The sequence below is a fragment of the Lepeophtheirus salmonis genome, chromosome 9 (assembly GCF_016086655.4).
Source record: "Lepeophtheirus salmonis chromosome 9, UVic_Lsal_1.4, whole genome shotgun sequence".
In the NCBI taxonomy this organism is placed as follows: Eukaryota; Metazoa; Arthropoda; class Copepoda; order Siphonostomatoida; family Caligidae; genus Lepeophtheirus; species Lepeophtheirus salmonis.
The window spans coordinates 14,023,497-14,041,203 of record NC_052139.2 but is presented as its reverse complement, the minus strand read 5'-3'; the positions used below and the strand labels follow the sequence as shown (position 1 = coordinate 14,041,203).

The following is a 17,707-nucleotide window of genomic DNA, read 5'->3' as shown; positions in this document are numbered from 1 at the left end:
GATTACTAAGTCTGTTACAAAATATTAAGCACAGAATACTTGATTATTTTTTTCAGCTTTTCAATTATTCTAATATGGTTCAAATGAATAATAAATTATACCTTGTATTTTTCACAATACAAAATTATTTTTTATTCCAAGTGCTTTACGTTGGAATATGAGTACACATAATTTAATAAATAATTGAAATAATTAAATTGGAAGAGGGGGACCTAATTTTTAATTATGTACCTACTTTTTTTAAATATTAAGTGTTGCGACAGAGAAAATAAATCCCCCACTGGCAAAAATGAGAGACAATATCTTCTATCTATAGTATTAAATAAGCCTATACTATGGGCTGCTGAATAAGCTATTCAACCAATCAAGGAATTTTTGTCTTGAGCAAAAAAAAAAAATTATCTCTTTGTAAAAAAAAAAAATTGGTAAGAAAGGAGAAATAGATTATTTTTTTATCAAATTTTCAAAAAAAACAACAAAAAAAACCCAAAATATAGATATGATTAGTGAAACAAATTTTACAAAATTGGCTTAATATTTAAGCCAACTTTGCTAATTTTTTTGAAACGCATTTTAATTGCTGAACAGATCCAGTGTTCTACATTATTAGAGATATTTGATACTTTAGTATAGTTAAGAAACTTGCAATTTCAAATTATATATTTGAGTACCACTATATATTTTCCTAAATATTTAATGACTAGAATGTCTTTGTTGGAACTTTCATCAAGTACAAGGGGTCCCCAGTTATCACCATTTTGGGGAACAAGAAAAATCCACAATACATGAAGACTTTTTTAGTACTTAACCCTATAAAATGGGAGAAATTATTTTTCAAAGTCCACTTTTACCTATTTTTCTTTATTTTTTAATGTATAATCAAGACAATAAAAAAGATTTTATTCATAATAAATTATTTAAAATAATTTATGCCAGACAAGAAATTTGTAAAAAAATTGTAAAATTTAAACTCAATCGTGTATTTACTTGATTTGTAATCCGGTCATTTCAATACTGTAAAATTTAAATAATAGGAACTCAACCAATATTTATTCAGCAACCTTTTTAATTGCAAGTTTGTTTAATTAATAAGTAATAACCAAAAAATTTAAGTCTAGGTATCAAATCAAGTACTTACAGGAGACTCCCCCAACGCGTTAGATAACGCGATATAAAGGGAATAAAGCTCACTATACGGGAGTTAGAATAATTCCATTAACCCTGTTATGCTAAATCCGCAATGTTTGAAACCATGTTATGCGGAGACCCCCTATATAGGCTCAAAATAAAGTAGCTGATGTCAATGTCTATATGGTATCAATATTTTCGGCAATTCGAGGTATTTAATCAAGCTACTTCTCTCTTTATGAATTTCAACCTGAATATTAGAGACAAAATATATGCGGGAAACTTTTACGCTGTCCCAAAAGTGACTCATCTTCTAAGAGTAACTTCATACAATGAGGAGACTCTTAAAAATATAACCGTAAAGAGAGTTCATTTCTCCAAAAGAAAAGGAGAAGGAGCATCTTCTTCGATAGGCCTCACGGTCCACTGAATAGTGAAGGATTGCCTCTGATGAGCGTCTCAAAAATATGTAAGGTTCTAAGATTTCATTGGATGAGAAACATGTGGAATAGCAAGAAACCGCGGTATTTTATTTTCAATAACTTCTTGAAAGGAAACAATTTTTTCTTATGGGTAACCCTTATGCTAGTTTTAAAAATGCACAAACTGAACAAACCACTGTCTATAAGCTAACTTACTTGTTTTGTTGTCACGTTGCCACATCAAAAGAATGTAGTGAATGTCTCCATTTGCTCTCTTATATGAGTTCTGTGATTGTGAGTGATGGGGATTTCCAAGCACAAGTTCACTTGCACAACCCGTAGTCCTATGGTTATAATAGACTATTAGAAGGGATTCTTAATGCAAGCGGGGGTGGTGGCTAATGACCCACCTTTTCGACCAGTGGTTCACTTGCACAACCCATGGGCTGGGGTGTATAATAGGATGTTATGTGGGTAATGATCCAACTTTTGGATACTCAGCATAGTGCTGGCGATAGATTTTTATCCCCTTGTGGACAAACGATTCCCTAGCATAACTTGTAGGCCGGCGTGTATTATAATATATTCGAAAACGGGCCTTGATACTCAGGATAGTAGTGGCGATAGGTTTTGATCCATCTTAGGAAACAGCTGTTCATCTGCACAACCTGTTGGCCTAGGTATATTTTTAAAATAAAATTGAGTCTCTTGTGATAATTTATTATCATACTATAATTTGATTGGCTGAATACAATATAAATTTCATTAGTGCATTAAGGCTAGCCTCGACATCCAAGAAGACCCTTACCTTTCGAATTTTTCATGGGCATCATACGCTAAGCAATAGTTCAAATCAGTAACTGAAGTAATGAATATTACTACGTATTTAGGATTTTTTTTTTAAAATCTTGAATAATGACTTATGAAATCATCATGGGCTTATTGAAAAAACAACTTGCATCCCGTACAGTTACCGTAGAGACTGGACTACCGTCATCCATAGTTAAATATCATTGAACAAGGATCAAACACCTTAGCAGCAGAGAGTGTAATGTCAAGCTTATAGTCGATGATGTCTACTCTACAGAAAGATTCGAGTTTGTTAGAGGTAAGTTCTTGGGCTGCAAGAATAACCAAACAACTAAAATGGTCCTTACATATATAACCAAATCCGTTGGAAGAAACTACATGGAGGTGGTAGCACTTATACAGCAAAATACTCTGATGATGAAAACTCTCTATCAAATTGGATTTATCGTTGTTTTAAAAATATTTATAACTGCTTCCAAAGGCAAGAATACTTCAGCATTCCTCTGAACCGTCTAGTAGTTAAATCATCCTTACACCCTCACTTTACTCATATCAAAGAAATCCACCATAAAGAGTCAAGAAAGAGCTCAGAAACTACAATAGAAGCAATAATCGATAATGTGTGTGACCAAGGTCACAAATGGACAAGCATTCTTGACAAAATTTCACAAATGCTCTTCAACGTGATGGGGAAAAATTTGGTTTCTCAATTCAATGACAACATCCAAAGGCAGAAAAAGAACATCTGAAAACAAGCTTAAATCTGGGAAAGGTTGCCAAACTTCAACCTGATAATGTTTAAGTTATAAACATTAATTTTTCTGGTGTGTGCATCTATTTTTGAAATAATTAAAGTAAATTATATTGGTGATATATTGCAGCTTATTCAGTGTTGAATTTTTATTAATTGTCCTATTATGAATAAAAATTTACGGATTTTAACTCATACAATCTGTATTGAAACCCCGTATTAATATATTTTTATTAAAAAAATATATATATTCGTGAACTTCTAGTAGGCCATCCCTTGGAGCGCGCGTTTTCTCTTGTCCAGATTCTTGAGATGTCCTTGATTAAACCAAGTTGCGCATCGAAAACTGTTTTATGCGTTAGCCTGAGGGAAAATAGTATGGTCAAGATTGTTCATAATATTTTTGCAAGATGTCGCTTTTCCATGACGTCACTCATTTATTCATTGTACGCTTGGATACTAAATATATATCGAAAATAAATATAATAAAGAAGGATGAAACACGCCTCACACTCTAAAATTGCTATGTGGAAAGAAGAAATTAGTTTGTTTTTGATTTTTCCTATTTTTAATAACCACCATGGAGAAGAAGTGTTTTCAATTGTACATACATACATATGTGATTTTATAATTGTTATTATTTATTATAATAATAAATGTATAATTTAATGGTCAATTATTACCAGAAGTGGGAACTTGGACTCCAGACTTGCAACTCGAGTTTGACTTGATTCCATATTTAGAAGACAATCTCACAATCAAAGACTTGACTTGGACTATCATATACATCATATTGTGGAGTCAAGAAAAGCCTTAACACTATGGACCCTATATTACTCGTTCAGTTATGACTTGAAATGAAACATATACGAATATTTTATCTTCTCTCTGAGTCCATGGTCTATTTTCCTTACTTGAGCCAACGTCCTTACGTATCTTTTTTCTCCAATGTTAACACATACTCTTCTACCCTCCCGTTGTACAATATATCAAGACTTTTTTAAATCATCAACATGGGCATTGTCTCCACATTTGATTTTTCCTTGTTGCAAAATTACATGGTGTATGTTATAATGATTTTCGGTGTAAAATCGATAGTATTCTTCTAATTTCAGAATATTCTCATCATTTGGCTCCTTCATACGCTGTAGAACTAATGTTCGCACCTCCCTATTATATAGTAACTTTGCTGGGGTTTGTCCATTTTGCAAGGGTGCCGCCCTATATGCAAATAATGCTCAGTCAATTTCTCCATTTTTCTTAAAGTAAGTTTTTTACCGTTTGCACACCCCTTTCTGCTAGTCCATTATGGTGTGGTTGTTTTGGAGTTGAGAAATGTTAGTCAAATCCCTACTCTTTAGCAAATCTGGAGAATTCTTGACTAGAGTAACCTGGACCGTTGTCAGAAACAAGTAACTCGGGTACTCCATGTCTTGCAAATATCACTTTTAATTTCTTAATCTTTGATTCGATAACTCCGTAACTTCAATAAATCTACTATAGTAGTCTACTAATATAACATAGTATTTTTGATCTTGCGTAAATAGACCGGTTGCAACCATCTTCCAAGGTCTCAAAGGTCACTTGCTCCTAATTAGAGGTATTTTATTCGTCATTCCATATTCTGAGCATTTTGAACATGAGTCCATAATTTGTTCAATTTGACTTCTAATCCCAGGTCAAAATACAGTAGGATTTGCCCTCATTTTCGTTTTAACCATTCCTAAATGTCTGTCGTGTAATTTAACGGGCATTTCACGTCTTAATTCTACAAGGATTATTATTCTTTCTTTATACATGACGAGGCCTTCCCAGATATATATATCTTCCCTGAAACATTAGTATGGGCGCAATATATTTTCTACATCCTTTATATACTTATGTCAACCCTTGTAAACGTAATTTATAACTTCAGCAAGTATATGATCCTTCCTAGTTCAATCTTCAATCTGTCTTAATCTTTTATCTGAAGCAGATACATCACTAATAATCATTTCGGTTATTCTACAAATCTCTCCTCCTAGGCCAAATTTTTCATTTATTTGTATCTCCATTTTTTTCTCAGATATGCTCCAGCTTAGGAAATCTGCTGTGTGTTGGATGTTTCCTGGAATTTACTTGATCGAAAAGTCAGACCTTCGGAGATTGAGCTTAAATTGCTGTATTCTCAATGGCAAGTCTAGCAAATAATGTTTTCCCAATAATTTTTTCAATGGTTTATGGTCAGTTTCTATCTCAAATCTCTTCCCCAGTACATACTCAGCGAAGTAATTACAAACCCAAACAACTGACATAGCCTCTTTTTCGATGGGAACATAGTTTCTTTCAGCTCTAGTTAACGCTCTACTTGCGTATGCAATAGGTCTCCATGTTCCTCCTTCCCATTGAGTTAAAACCACTCCTAACCCTTGTGATGAAACATCTGCATTGATCTTGTGTGACTTCCCTTCATGATATCTCGCAAGGTTTTTTGTATTAGAAATTTCCTTTTGAATTTCATCGAAACATTTTTGTTGTTATTTCCCCCCACTTAAAATGACAGTTTTCCCGAAGTAATCCCCTTAACGAATCCGTTTTTGATGTTATATGTGGAATGATTTTATGAATACACCTTTACTGGATATGATATAGCCCAAAAACCTTTGCTTGAGGGATTGACGAGGGGTTCTCTTGTAGACCTTAAGGTCAAGATATTTCTTAACTAGCCGGTCCATGGTCCTTGGTGTGGCTGCAGTTCAGAACCTTGACAATTTCAGTGGGAGTTTTTTCCCGCGCGCAAAGTTCCAAAATTGCGACTCTACGTCTCTCCATATTATCGGATGGTGTTTCACTGATGCTACTTAAATTTTGCTGGAGTTTTGTTTACTAAGGTATAGTGATTCGCCACCAAGGGATTTATCAAATGAAGAGAGTGATTTATTAGAGATCAATCTTTCAAAAGAAAATTTATTAAATATGAATAATAGAAGTTTATTAGTTTCAACTTCTGATATAGTATATCTATCTTGTGTCTTCGCTGTTAAACTATATATAGAAATTATGAATGATAATGAAGCAAGGACATTATTTTTTTCTTTCAGTGAATCAAATGACTTATTTTCAACCATATATCTTATTAAAATGCAAGAAAAACATAGTTTAGTTCCATAATGACAATTATTTGTGATGAGGGTCATTCCTTTGTAGATTTTTTCTGTCATATATCAAAAAAGTTATTTAATGTAATGATGAAAAATTTTATATCTATAATTAATGACTCAATACATTCCAGTAAAAAGCGAAAATATATATTTAAAGGGAAAAATTGCCCTTCATCCAAAACAATTTTTGTAAATTATCTTCCAGTAATTTATAGTGGTAACACTAAAACATTTATTGATTTCGTCCCTAGTTTTAGTAAAATATATTCATATTCAAAAGCGTAACTGTTCACTAGTAATTTTTAAGATAACCAGTAGAGTTGAAAGATAAGCTTGAGTGAAGTTGAGTCTTTGGGTACATGAGTTAATGAGTTTCAAGCCTCGAGTCTTATTCAAATTTTAACCTTTTCTACGACCTCTAGTCAAGTTAAGAGTCTTTTACATCCAGTCCCAGTCAAATCTTAAATTTCTTTTTTCTACTCTAAATCCAATCCTGGTGTAGTTTGAAGTACCAATTTAATAAGAATTAAATACAACCCATGTTCGAGTTCTCAATTCTGATTAGTGAGTTATAATTATAATTAATTGATGACCAAATCAACTGATAATTATTTTCTTCACTTCAGTTCTATGTATTGAATGTAACTAAAGAAACAGCACGCACTTTTAATAGGTTGTGTGGGTCATTCCAGTCCCTTAGTAAAAGATGTCTTTGTTATGTATATAGTCTAGATAGCTAGAGATGTACATGGTTTAATCCAAAGACATCTAAGTAAAAGATGTCTTTGGGTTTAATGCTTTAGTGAGAAGTACCCGTATTACTCTTGTAGTTCTTTATAAAGGGTGATTCAAAACCAGTGGTGTTTGGATTGTAGAAATAAAACACATAAAATATTATATTATGGTAAAAAATGTCTTATGAACCGAAAAAACAACCCTTAACAATTATTTCTAGAAAAGAATCCCCTTCATATGTTGACTACAACTGGTCTTTAAATGGCCCATTCTTTCGCGCCAATTTTTGATGACTTGTTCGAGCATTGTGCCCGGAATCTCGCGAATAACTCGCTCAATATTTGCTTCCAATGCTTCAATCGTCGCCGGTTTATCCACATAGACTTTTGCTTTTACGTAGCCCCAAAGAAAAAAGTCGAAAGATGTGATTCACCGGGCCAAAACGTGAAATTAATTGCTCACCAAAATGATGTTCCAATATGTCCATTGTTGCGCGCGCTGTGTGCCAAGTGGCACCGTCTTGTTGGAACCAAATATCGTGGAGACCATGTGCTTCAATTTGAGGTACCAAAAAGTATGTTACCATGGTGCGATAACGTTCGCCGTTGACGGTAACATGTTGGCTACACTCTCAGCTACGGCCGCAATATTTTCTACGCTGCGAGCTGTACGTGGCCTACCAGACGACGGGACATCCCAGCAAGTTGCTACCCCTTCAAATTTTTCGATTATTCTGCGAATTGTGGATTCTGAAGGTCGATTATGTGGACCATAAGTTGGGCGTAATTTGTGAAAAACTTCTTTCACAGAACGCTGATTTTCATAGTACAATTGAACAATTTGTACACGTTATTGCGGCGTATATATTTACATGATGAATTGTAAAACAATATTGAGTAGAACTGACGTATGAATTTGATACAACTCGCGCGCGCCTGTCAAAAAATCCCTACTGGAAAAACCCGCTCCTTTTGAATCACCCTCTATATAAAGTAGTGATGTGCCGTGAGCTGAATTTTACTTCATGAGTATTTTCGAGTTTAAAAAAAATATACTAGAGGAATTTGTAGCTTTACTTGTTACTCGTTTTAATACTACGTTACTCGCCTGAATACTCGTTACTTGTCTAACTCTCGATACTCCCCTTTACACTCTTTACTCCTTAAAAAACTTGTCAGTCAAAATAATCCTAATATGTACATATAAAAAGATCTTATAATAACAATAATGCCAGTATACCAGAAGGACTATAAATTATAATAAATTAAATATAAGGGACTAATGACGGCACAAAATTGTTTTCGTAATATATATAAAAACTTATACATAAAAAAAAGTAGTTTAACCTATATGAATTGTGGTCATAACATAACTCATAAGTCAATATTTTACTATAGTCTAGCTAAAACTTGTAACAAATATGTTTTTAGTGACACTGATGTTCATTAATATGAATACATATTAATGATAATATATAGAAAAATAGACGTCTAAGTTATTCCAAGCAATGTCGAGTACTCCTGCTAGTCTTTAAAAATCAAACAACGATTATTTTTAAAAGAAACTGAGATTATGAGTACACATTGCAGAAAAGTCAACACATTTATACCAGTGGGACAACATAATTTTTAAATTTTGCAAAGAAAGGAAGGAGGTCTAGGAAGCCCATTACATGTTATAATGGGCTCGAAAAATAAATAAAACAGAATCCCGAGTATTGACGAGTTCCGAGTAATTATCTGCTTTTATGCCCACGAGGCAATTTTTTTTTGTCTTTTTTTATTTACTCGAGTACCAATTTACGAGTTTTGCTCCTGGCACATCACTAATCCTGGCTCAACCTTTTGCACACCTTTTCGGCTCCCTATGTATTTATTTCTTTATGGCTATAGCTTATTATTAAACGTTCTAGCTAGCTTTCATTTATTATTTTCTTCGCAATTTATGATAAATTTTCAATCCTAGCTATGAGTGAAGAATAGCCATAAAGATAGCGAGGACCGTAAGACTACTTTGACTCAGCTCAGGACCTATATAGAACTAAAGGTCCTTAGGACCAATGAATGGTGAAACAGATTGGACCAATAAAAAAGACTGATTGATTAGGCAATCAGTTGTTGGACTGGTCCAACACTGATTATCGCACCTTGAGGTATCCAGATTTTTTATTTTGTAGGTATTGATTGTAATAAAAATGTAAAATATTTAATTAAATAGTAATTATTAATTAATAACATAGTAAACTAGAACAAGAGAAGAGAGGTGGGTATGCTACTTGTTATTGAGGCGTAAGGCGTATCCAGGCAGACGTGTTGTGTATGTTGAGTCAGATATAGTTAATATTATAAATATATATATATATATACTTACATATTATTTAATATATAATACAAAATTGTAAAAAGGGGAGGAAGGAGAAAAAGAGGTAGAAAGAGAGAGAGAGAAAGAAGAAAATTAAAGATACAATTGACGGATTTTCATATGGAATGTCGTAATTTTATTTTAAATACCACTTGACTTTGGATTTAGCATCATGGATAAAATTGGACGAGGAATTGCTAATAGTCCGAATTATGACGACACAACAAAAGAGGAACTCTTTAAATCCGTAATATTTACTAAATAGGATTAGATAATTACTAACTATTTGTCTTTAATTTGGTTCCTATTCATTATTTCTAGTTGTTTGAGAATCCAGATAGTTCGGTTTCAAGCGTGGATACCTTAAAAGTACTCCTTGAATGGGCACTTTCTGAGAGCGATCCTTTACTTATTAAAATTGGACATCGATTTTTCGGGTAATTTATTTTTGTGTGTTCACTTGTATGAGTAGTAGTGATTAATTTTTAATACTAAAATGGATTGGTACATTTTTATTTACAGGGAGCTCTCATTGAAACATCCATCTCTATTTTTCGAGGTCATTGGTCCTAAATTTGCTGTGGATTTATTTGACAAACACAACTACAAAAACAAAGCAGATATTTTGATCTTCACAAAAACCATCCTGGATATCCTTGACATAAACCATGGGAAGGACATTATCTCCAATCAAGAGAACACAGAGAGAGCCATAATTAACATTATTAAATGCCGAATCCCATTATTTATAAAAGAAAATGGATATCAATTGTCAGTTTTGTCATCGGCTTTTGATTTATTCTCTGTCCATAACACACTCATTACTCGTAGTAATTTTGAGCCAATTAAATTCATCGTTATAGTTGTGAAGTTTATGGCTGGTTATAAGTATTCTGAGTCAAATTTAGAGGAGTACCAAAAGGTTGGGAAATTGTTTAGTCTTATGTTTGACTCATGTCAAGATAAGTTTAATGAAGTTCTTAAAGCTTTGTATGCCATCGTATATTCAAGTGGTATTTTTTGAGTTATTAGGTTATATAAATATATATAATTTGCCCTTTTGTAACTATTTTAGATTCTTATGATCAGCCCAGTCCATGCCTTATGTTAATTTTTGATAAAATTCCTTCTGCGGTCCTTTATGGAGCTACAGATTACTTTGTCAATGATAGTCGTAATCCCCAAGGAGAAGCACGCGTCGTTGGTGCTTTACAGACCATGATCAGTTGGTTGACATCTGTACCAAACTTGTTTGTTTCGTCATGGATCATGGTGCTTCTGGAATCTCTTAAAGATGCGAAAAGATTTCCTGTTTTAGTGGAACTCACTCACTCAAGCATTGAAAAGGTTGTATTTTACTTTTCAAAATATAAATTAGTTTATTTTATAGTAAAAATGTTTCAATATTATTTCTAGTTATGTTTTTCCCTATGTGAACCATCCTTGTGTTCTTCGATAGAAAAAATATTTTTTTTCTTTTTAATGGGCTTTCAACATTCTGAAACTACATTTCATCGTTTGATTTCCCCACTTCAGCAAGTTCTCCCAAAACTTTGCAAAAACGAAGACTGTGTTAATTTATATGAGTCATTGGCTCAAGCCATTTTATACTTTATTCGTTTATATCCTAATTACCCAGGCCTCTACGAACCGTTAATGAGTTTTATTGAACAAAAGTCAAAAATTCATTCTCTTGACGATACAAAATATTATGGTAATATCGTTAGACATATTTTTTTTAAATTTACTTTCTTTTTGTATTTTAGAGTTTAAGAAACTTTCGTGGATTGATAAAACAGAAAGTCCAGAATCAATGGCATGTTCTCGTATATCAATGTTAGGACTACTAAATTTGGGAAACACTTGCTATATGAATTCGATTCTCCAGTCACTTTTCCTTACTAAACAGTCATTATGATTAATTATGCTAATATATATTTTTAAACACATTTTTTACCCCTTTAGGTTCACTGATAGTATTTTAAAGAGCCCAGTTACAGCTTCTCAAGTTGTCTTACACAGACTACAGTTAGTATTTGCATTTTTAAGACTTAGTATGAGATCATACTATTCACCGGGCGACTTTCTCAAAGTGGGTCGACCCCCATGGTTCGAACCTGGTAGACAGCAAGATTGTTCGGAGTTTTTAAAGTAAATTATATCTTAATTGTTTTATAAAGAAGTTATTAATGGATTTATATTCAAGATATCTTTTGGATACACTTCATGAAACTGAGAAAAATAGTAGGAAAAACGTTAATTCTTCTGCTTTTGGTGATAAATTAGGAAGAGATATGAGTGAAAATTTGAGATCATATTCAACTTCTGCCTTAAATTCTATAGAAGAAAATGACCAAGAACCTGTAAATTATTGAACTTTATTTTCTGAGATAGTCCTGGTTTATTATCATACTTTTTTTAAGGAACCTATTCAAGAAACGGATCAAACACCGACGTTTGATATTGGTGGAAGTATCTCTAGTTTTTGTCCAAGCAATCAAACGGAATCTGACTCGGATTTTGCTATGGGGAGTTCCAACAGTCTCCAAAGTTACTCTAATGATATGCGTAGATGGACCACACAAGAAAATCTTTCTCTGACGGAAGAAGAACTTACAGAAGAAGAGAATGATTCTGGCATACAAAGTGTCGTTGATTCAATATCCGGATCAAGTGATTCAATGCAACAATCTGAAGAATTTGTATCCACAGTTCAGAAAGTTTTTGGTGGAGTGCTATTAAATTCATATCGTTGTAAAAACTGTAATACTGTTTCAAAAAGAAAAGAAAATTTTACAGATATAAATTTGGCTCTTCCAACGAACTCCACGGATCCCATTTCTGTACAAAATCTTCTTTATGATTTTCTTAAAATCGAAAACCTTGAAGGGGATAATAAATATGACTGTACTTCTTGTGGAAACTTACAAGACGCTGAAAAATCTTCAAAGTTTATCGAAAGTCCTTCTCATCTAACATGTACATTATTAAGGTTTCATTTTGACAGAGAGGCCAAGCGAAGAAGTAAAATTTTTACGGAAATATCGTATGAAAAGACACTGAAACTGCCTTCCATTGATGGCGTGGATCAAGAGTATGAACTATATTGTATTGTATTACATTCCGGCTACGGTTCAGATAGTGGTCATTACTATTGCTTCGGTAGAAAGTCGGACGACGACACCGTTTGGTACAATTTTAACGATAGTCACGTTTCACCTGTCAATTTTGACTCATTTCAAGAACGTTCGAAAAAATTCCCTCGTGATACGCCTTATGTACTTATGTATCAACGAAGAGGTGTCAATAGTTCTGGCGTAAATGAACTTGAGAAGCCTTTAAGACCAGATTTAAAAGCTGCTGTTGAGAAAGATAATCGTGCTTACTTAATGGATCTAGATCGAAACTTGTTTAAAAGTTTAAGTAGTGATAATTCCAAAAAATTTAATCATAAGAACGATGAAGATGATGACGACAATCACGGATATGATCCAACAAGAAGCTGTCATGCTGGTGGAAAGTTTGACAGTTTTGGGGGAGGAAGATTTATCTTTTAATATTTTTCTACCACTTGTATGTGGACAAAGGTCTTACACAAAACTCCATTATGGAGTGTCAACTTAGTCAATGATGAATCTCTATTGCTAAAAACACTGTTGTTGCAATGTGGTCATGTCTGTGATATCTAATGCTAATTATTTATTTTCTGACCATTTAAGTGACACAGGCCTTCATTTGGTGTTTAAATACTTTGATTGACTGTTTATTTGTAGCAAACCCACTTATACTTAGACACCCTAGTTAAATAGATTAATGTTATAAATAAGTGCTATTTTATATTTTAAAAACTGAACAAATACATATATGTAGTCAAATACTCTTTACAAACTTAAAAAAGAGGAGTAATTTTAACGTGACTTAACCTTAGTCATTTTGATATATTTATATTCTTCTATGTATTTTTTCAAATGTAAATTTTATTTATCTGTAAGTAAATGCATGGCCCCTACATGTCTATTTTTGTTTGTTTCTTAGAACAAGTACAATTTAACCCATAATGAGCAATGATTCTCATAAAGCACACCAGTATTATTCTCATGATCTACCATGGATGTGCTTTGAAATCCTTCAAGAAAACAGCAAAATAAGGTTTCTTATCATCTTCTTCCTTCAAGGAAAGTCCTTGGAAAATAGGATGAACAACTCTTGCTGCCCCATCCTCCTCCGACAAAGGAGCATCAAATCCTCTAATAACTTTTTCGTACACTGCTTGATGTTGTGGCCTTTCATCGGTAACCCAGCCTGTATCAACCGATGTCATGTATACATTATCAAGAATGAACTCGAGACCAGCGGTACGAGTCATCATATTCAGTGCAGCTTTTGCCATATTTGTATGTGCGTGACGATGACCCTTGTTTATACGAGAAAATTGCCCTTCCATCGCTGAAACGTTCACTATAAAACGTTTTGGGAAGGGAGACTTGATCAATAAGGGCTTAAGACGAGACGTTAGTAAAAAAGGTCCGATTGTATTGATTGTCAATACTTCAAGCATTTCCGACAAAGGCACTTCATCCAGATTAAATGTCCATGAATTACGGGGTGAATCATCAATCGGATCATCTCCTATTACTGGGCCAGACTTGATGGGAAAATATTCTACCGCGTTTCTGAAAATAAATCAATTCAGGTCACATTTTTTAATACTCATAGCTGTGCTATGTATTATACTTACTCTGTTCCTTTGGAACTCGAACAAGTTTCCATAAGGAGAGTATTATTATCTTCTTCACTCGTGTGATGGATGCGAAGATATTCTTCTTTTTCAAGAATGGGAGTATAATAGTTTGCATCTCGATGTATGGTTTGAGCAGCATTATTAATCAGAATGTCTAAATGTGAGTAGTTATCAGTAAAAAACTTTAAAAATGTGGCAATGGTATTTATGCTCAAAAAATCTAATTTAGCTATCTTAAGCCTGTCCTTTATCACTTCCCAATCAGATAATTGTTGATATCTGAGGAGAGTATCGTGAGGAAATCTAGATGTGGCAACCACATGACATCCATTCCTTAACAATCTTAAAGCCGTTTCAAATCCTATTTTAACTCGGCCACCTGTTACAATTGCTATTCGTCCAGAGAGATCTATTTTCCAGATCTTCATGTCTAGATTAATTTTGTTGCAATCTTCACATATTCGAACATCATTGGTCCTTTTGGTGATCTTGCACATGTAGCAAGATTTTACTTTAGATGAAGAATCCTCTAATTTCGACGATAAATCACTATCTGAATTAATCAAATTCTTGCTTAGTTCTTTGATCATTTTTCGCTTGGGACGGCGTCTATAGGGGAAAAAATAATTATTACTCACATATATTATAAAATCATCATCAAATAACGTTGTGTAGCATGAACAGATACTAATATAAAGATTTGATGAACAACTTAAAGAGGAAGATTAAATCTGAAATAGACCTGTCATCATAGGCACTAGGTTCGTCTTCTAATTTCCTTTTAACGAGTGAATTATTTTTCCACTTGGACTGAACATTCAAAGAGCTTGTTTTTTTCACATGATTCCATAGACCTGGATGCCCATCGCAAATGTTTTGAAAGTTCGTAACAGAAGCAAAAATACCTCCCATATACCGTATTTCGTCCGCATTTTGAATTATGCTTGCAGAGTCCCTATTTGATTCTTTGTCCTCAAGGAAGAGCTTAAAAATTGCATCATTTTTTAATTTTACATTGGATTTTGATCTATCAATGAGTCTTTGACGTATTTCCATGAAATAATAATAGTTGACAGAAATCCATAATTGACTCACGCAGCTATTCATAAGGATATCCAGTAATTGAGGAATGTTGTGAACAAATTCATTCTGAGAAATGGAACGACCATCCAAAATCCAATATTTATCAACTTCATCGTCCAGAAAAGAAAGTTCTTTGAAGCTAGATAACGTAAAGACGATCCGATTCTCCTTTACAAGAGTCTTATTTAAAAACATGATACTGTTGTCCGTCAGCATCAAGGGTCAGCTTCGATGCAAATTTTTGACTTTGAGCAGCTAACTCATAATCATATATCATTAAGCGGAGATCATAAACAAATATGAAATTATATATAAATGGCAATGATGCAAAATCAGTAATCAGCATAAAATATGTCTTGTAGCTATCAAAGAAACAGTAAATCAACGTGGATAATATAATTCCAAGAATGTTTGGGACGAGAGCAGCTGAGCTGTGATGACGTTTTATTAGATCAGCTGCAAGCAGCTGTGAGAGGAAGGAAATAAACGCAAGTTCCACCCCGCAAGGACATATCACTTATCAGTATCAGTCACTTATCACTGATAAGTGACTGATCGGAGTAATTAATACTGATAAGTTATCAGTATTAATTACTCCGATCCATAGAGATAAAAAATATAGAGTACTTGATATTACTTGATGAAAAAATTAAAGGGAGGGACAGCTGATGAAAACAAACAACATAAGGATCAAAACATTCAAATATTATATACTAAATAGCCGTTTCTTCTTACTTAATAATGTGATTTTAGGGGCCTAATGGATAATGAGGGTACTCAACATACTTCAAATTATTCTCTTATCAAAATGGCAAGTAGAAATATAAAATCTGAAAAATTCGAAATAGTTAATTATTAATGTTATAATAGTTCATCAACCTCAATTTTCACTCTTAAGAAGGAGTATCATAAATCATAATTCATCTCTAAAAGGAATATCTATGATTGGTATTTAAATTTGTCTTGAATCGCATGAAGCCTATAACAACACAATGAAGAACATTTCCATAATTGATTTTTTCTTATAAATTCCTAATATTCTCGGTTGTTCCAGTAAATACAAAATTAAAAAATAAAATGTTTTAGAATATTTAAGATAAATAAACATCTAATCAATGAAGTATAACTTATTCTAAAAAGTATTTTATAGCAATGAAAGTAAGTCTTTCAACATATTATTGATATTTTTTAAATTATTGATTCTTACACTGTATAAATTTCTTTTGTATTTTTTCTCAAAAAAACTGAAAATTGAAATTTGAAGAAAAATGGAAAAAAAGAGAGAAAAAATCAAAAAATTATTCAGAAAATGACAGATATTTCAGTTAAACATCGAGTTTTATTTGCCAAATTTATATGCAAACGAATCTCCAGACAAATTCCTACTAACTTCACTCCATTTTTTTGCACCTGAAATAAACGAAATTGCAAGCCCATAATTTTTTTGATTTATAATAAATTTAGAAAACGTAGTAATTCGTACATATAGTTGCGGCAATCTTTTGTTGATAAATAACTCAACCCCCTATCTAGTCTCCTTGAGCAGCAAAAAACGTTTTTTGGGTATAACATAAACCCACCTTATTTGACCTCCCCAAAAATATACCCCTGTCTTTGCTCAAAAGTGCAAAATTTCAGCCTCCTAGGTTCAATGGGAACCATGGAGTTATTACCATAATAGAGTGACAATTGGTGCTGGTGTAGCAGTATATTATGGTGAATATTGTTCCTAGTTCAGTGAGGGCAACCTTCTATATTTAACAATAAAAGCTTGTAGTAAATTAATAATTATAAAGGAGATTCGCCAATTAAGAATCCATTTAATATAAATTGAGAATATGGTAAAGTTGTTGTAGCTCAATTATTATTAGTAGTTTAATTAAGGGAAACTGAATTAGAACAAATGTAGGAGTTGCTGAGCAAGAGGCAAAGGTCAAAATGTTTTTATCTTAGTAATTTATGGACAAAATACAATCTAAACCGTCAATTGGAAATCTTATTGCTTTGATTAATTTATCTTATACATTTGTTTGTGAATTTTTGAATTGAAAGCAATTCTTTTTAATATTGGACTAATTTCTTAATATATGTCTTAAAATTTCAGCCTGTAATTTTCAAGAGAATCAGACACATATTTTGATAATCAACTTAAGAATATATTTATATTTAGAAAATATTATTAAATAAATTCAAATAGATAATTTTACTATATCTTAATATTATAAAATACCTAAATAATAGTCTAATGCTGATTATTTTATACATTGGAGAATATTCTTAAACGGTGAATATTGTTCCCAGAACGTTTTGAAATGCTTCCAAACTCTTTTAGGAAGCTCTTTAAGCGTATCTTTAAATATTTTTTAATGGTAAGATGAGCAAGACTCTAATAATGATTATTTGATCTTATTGCAGTTTCTGATATATGTGCCTTTATAAGATTTGGAAAAGGGAAAGTGTTTCAGCCAACAAAAATTTTTGCAACAATTTGTCGATAGCATTTTTGTTAAAAGCAAAATGTTGATAGCGTCGATAT

The 17,707-nt window shown here is 32.7% G+C and overlaps 2 protein-coding genes across 4 annotated transcripts; one reads left to right on the top strand and one right to left on the bottom strand.

Annotated features, from left to right (window-relative positions):
* Positions 1 to 9,020: 9,020 nt before the first annotated feature.
* On the top strand, positions 9,021 to 13,356 carry LOC121124893 (ubiquitin carboxyl-terminal hydrolase 35). 3 transcript variants are annotated; one of them, XM_040720094.2, is made up of 11 exons: positions 9,021 to 9,158; positions 9,226 to 9,302; positions 9,392 to 9,594; positions 9,669 to 9,784; positions 9,870 to 10,360; positions 10,423 to 10,694; positions 10,764 to 11,061; positions 11,114 to 11,255; positions 11,313 to 11,498; positions 11,554 to 11,710; positions 11,771 to 13,356. In XM_040720094.2, exons 3-11 carry the CDS (start codon positions 9,520 to 9,522, stop codon positions 12,902 to 12,904), a joined length of 2,871 nt encoding a protein of 956 aa, XP_040576028.1. In that variant the 5' UTR covers positions 9,021 to 9,158; positions 9,226 to 9,302; positions 9,392 to 9,519; the 3' UTR covers positions 12,905 to 13,356. The 3 variants fall into 3 exon arrangements, with proteins under 3 accessions (XP_040576028.1, XP_071746965.1, XP_071746964.1); XM_071890864.1 differs by having other exon boundaries at positions 9,071 to 9,162; XM_071890863.1 differs by lacking the exons at positions 9,021 to 9,158; positions 9,226 to 9,302 and having other exon boundaries at positions 9,347 to 9,594.
* LOC121124894 (uncharacterized) lies at positions 13,164 to 15,796 on the bottom strand. Its single transcript, XM_040720095.2, has 3 exons — positions 14,831 to 15,796; positions 14,086 to 14,697; positions 13,164 to 14,020 (listed from the first exon to the last, which is right to left on the bottom strand). The coding sequence occupies exons 1-3, from the start codon at positions 15,385 to 15,387 to the stop codon at positions 13,450 to 13,452; spliced, it is 1,740 nt and encodes a 579-aa protein (XP_040576029.1). The 5' UTR covers positions 15,388 to 15,796; the 3' UTR covers positions 13,164 to 13,449.
* Between the last annotated feature and the right edge of the window lie 1,911 nt (positions 15,797 to 17,707).

Excerpts from the sequence above, each read along its gene's own strand:
- LOC121124893 (XM_040720094.2), top strand. The coding sequence starts at position 9,520 with ATGGATAAAATTGGACGAGGAATTGCTAATAGTCCGAATTATGACGAC. Across the intron at positions 9,785-9,869 it reads ATTGGACATCGATTTTTCGG|GGAGCTCTCATTGAAACATC; the intron begins GTAATTTATTTT and ends TTTTATTTACAG. Across the intron at positions 10,695-10,763 it reads CTCACTCAAGCATTGAAAAG|TTATGTTTTTCCCTATGTGA; the intron begins GTTGTATTTTAC and ends TATTATTTCTAG.
- LOC121124894 (XM_040720095.2), bottom strand. The coding sequence starts at position 15,387 with ATGCTGACGGACAACAGTATCATGTTTTTAAATAAGACTCTTGTAAAG. Across the intron at positions 14,698-14,830 it reads CCTAGTGCCTATGATGACAG|ACGCCGTCCCAAGCGAAAAA; the intron begins GTCTATTTCAGA and ends TTTCCCCTATAG. Across the intron at positions 14,021-14,085 it reads TCGAGTTCCAAAGGAACAGA|AAACGCGGTAGAATATTTTC; the intron begins GTAAGTATAATA and ends ATTTATTTTCAG.